The sequence below is a fragment of the Apis dorsata genome, unplaced genomic scaffold (assembly GCF_000469605.1).
Source record: "Apis dorsata unplaced genomic scaffold, Apis dorsata 1.3 scaffold_631, whole genome shotgun sequence".
NCBI classification, from domain to species: Eukaryota; Metazoa; Arthropoda; class Insecta; order Hymenoptera; family Apidae; genus Apis; species Apis dorsata.
Window position 1 is genome coordinate 458,815 of NW_006263826.1, and position 2,655 is coordinate 461,469.

Below are 2,655 nucleotides of genomic sequence, written 5' to 3' on the forward strand. Positions count from 1 at the left end.
GCAGACAAGTAATTGAGGAATTGTTCTCTATGCGAATTCTCGCTTTGCAAGGGGAATCAACGTAGTAGGATTCATAAGATCGGTGCGAATTCCTCCTTTAAGATTAAATGCAATTGGACTGGAAATGTCAAACGTATATATACACCAACATCCCTCTCCACAAATCTCTCTCTCTCTCTCTATTATTAGTATTATTTGTTACGACGAATCTTGCCTCCTTGATCTTATCGAGAGTTTCAAAGAGCGTCGCGTCCGCCCGATCCTTGACGCGGACCACTAACCATTCACGTCCCGTGAACCGTTTACCTGCACTCCTCGACGCTCGAAACACGGATCGAACATTTTTTTTCCATGCGATTCCTTTCAATGTCAATTCGTCTCTCTACTTTCAATTTGGAAAAAAAAGGAGGAAGAATAGATAGATAGACACGTAGATTTTATCAATTAATGCTTTCCAGGTTTGCTTTCCGGGAAGAGGAGGAGCGAAGGAGGATGTCGAACGACGAGGAGAAGCCGTTCGCAGTGGAGAGGGCGAAAAGCGGGCGGGCCAAATGCAAGAAGTGCAAATGTCCGATAGAGAAGGACACGGTGAGAATCGCGAAATTGGTCGCGAATCCGTTCACGGATGGCAAGATGAAAGCGTGGCATCACTTGACCTGCCTGTTCGAGGTATTTGCCAAACAGAGGGCCACCACCAAGAGGATAGACGATCCCGCGGAGGACGTGAGCGGGTGGGAAGATCTGAGCAAGGAGGACAAGGCGATCGTGCTTCGTATGATCGAAGAGTTCGAAAAGGATTCGAAAAGTAAGAATCTTCTTTCTCTCTCCTTTCCGTCGGTGATCTCGACGCCCGACAGACGAGAGAGAGAGACTTTCTCGTTTTTCATCTTTCTTTCGAATTAAACGGTTGACTTACGAGTAAATACCGAAGGACCGGTCGATAAAGAAATTCCACGCCCGAGAGAGAGCCTTTCTCGTTTCATTTTTCTCTCCTCGAATTAAATAGTTAATGTAAGAATGTATACCGATTCGGTCGATAAAGAAATTCGAAAATATCTCTATCGTTTATCGCGTCGCGATAGAAAACACGAACGAATTTTTTAATTCTATCGATTATTAATTTAAAAACGTACAATATCAATGTACAACAATATTGAAAATTTAATTCGAGAATATACAAATTGTATAATTTGTTTATCGAAATGTTTTTTTTTTCTCCAGATCACACTCCTAAGGGGAAAGGGGTGGAAGCGAGAAAGCGTAAAAGTGAGATTGGCACGGAATCCGATCCTTCTCCGAGCAAAAAAACGAAGAAAGAGAAAGAGAAGAAGAAGGAGAAAGAGAAGGAGAAAAAGAAGGAGAAGGAGAAGGATTCGAGCGAGGAGGAAGGAACGGATAGCTCCTCGGCGACCAGGAGCCCGGAGAAAAGGACAACGAGAGACGATTCGTTCGAAGAATTTCGACGGGTTTGCAACGATGTGGCAAGAGTGGACGCGTACACCGAGAAAACGGCCGTCGTGAAAAGAATGTTCAGCAAAGGATCCGAAGGTGGTGAGTTCAACTTCGATCGCTCAGTTAATATAATGAATCGAACGAAGATTATTTTTTCGTCAAATTAATAAGATTCGTTTTCCGGATTGTTTGAATTGATTCGATTTATTGGCATCCTCGATGTTTATTTTATTATGAAACGAGTCGACGATGATCGGTTTATGAATATTTCTCGATCATCCATTTTTCTATCTCGACAAACGAATTGTGTATATTTTCGTGTGTGTACGTATATATATATATGTATGTATATACTTACTCGACTGTTTGAAAGTCTCTCGGTTGGTATGTTTTTTCCTTTTCCCGATGTTTCGATTTTGTGTCCTCAGTCACGGGGGAAAAAAGCTCGATTGAAAACGATTTATCGTCTCGTGATATCATCCAACGTTATCACTGATGATCTCGTCACTTTTCGTTGGTGATTCTTTTCGAAGGAAAAATGAACGTTTTGTTGTTTCTTTATTATTATTTTTTTTTTATTATTATTATCGCTGTTTTTTATTATTATTGTTGTCAATTGTTTCGCGAGAAGCGTGAAGGCTAGGTGGTTCACTACACATTCACCGTTTCGCGACTATTAGTCTCGAAGGTTGGTGCTCTGGTGTCTTATAAGCTCAGCTGTCCCCACCTAATCAAGTTCGGTTCGTAGACGCGGTGTCGAGCCCCTTCTCGTGCAGCCAGCTTGGCTCCAGACGTTCGCCCATTCTTTCCCTCTTTCTTCACGCGCCTCTTTCTTCCCTCCCCTGCTAGATTATCGCGCGCTAGACTCGCGTCTCCTCTCTCTTTCTCTCTTTTTTAATTCTCTCTCCTTCTCTCTCTCTCTCTCTCTCTCTCTCTCTCTCTCTCTCTCTCTCTCTTTATCCTCATTGTCAATCACGACAATGAGGAGACGCGTTCGATTTCGCGACCTTCCAATTAATCTTTTTTCTCCCTCCTCTCTCTCTCTCTCTTTTATCAATAGTTTTGAGATTTTCACGGGGGGCTTGATCGCGATTCCATTCTCAATTACGACTATCTGTCGAGCAAAGTGACGTATATCATTTACGATAACCTCTCTCTCTCTCGCTCGTTGTTTTTTTCTTTCTTTTTTTTTTTTTTTTTTTT

At 42.3% G+C, this 2,655-nt stretch overlaps 2 protein-coding genes across 6 annotated transcripts in view; one reads left to right on the forward strand and one right to left on the reverse strand.

Moving 5' to 3' along the window:
* LOC102679635 overlaps positions 1-2,138 on the reverse strand; it is a 9,023-nt gene extending 6,885 nt beyond the window's left edge. Inside the window, exon 1 of the mRNA XM_006621451.2 lies at positions 1,811-2,138. The gene's annotated coding sequence lies outside the window, so the exon portion shown is untranslated. The remainder of the gene's footprint in view (positions 1-1,810) is intronic.
* Positions 1-2,655, forward strand: part of LOC102679075 (DNA ligase 3) — a 23,006-nt gene that overhangs the window by 9,067 nt on the left and 11,284 nt on the right. For all 5 annotated transcript variants that reach the window (XM_006621445.2, XM_031513335.1, XM_031513334.1 and 2 more), the window contains exons 2-3: positions 459-805; positions 1,222-1,551. In XM_006621445.2, coding sequence (XP_006621508.1) covers positions 493-805; positions 1,222-1,551 — 643 coding nt within the window. In that variant the 5' untranslated portion in view covers positions 459-492. The remainder of the gene's footprint in view (positions 1-458; positions 806-1,221; positions 1,552-2,655) is intronic.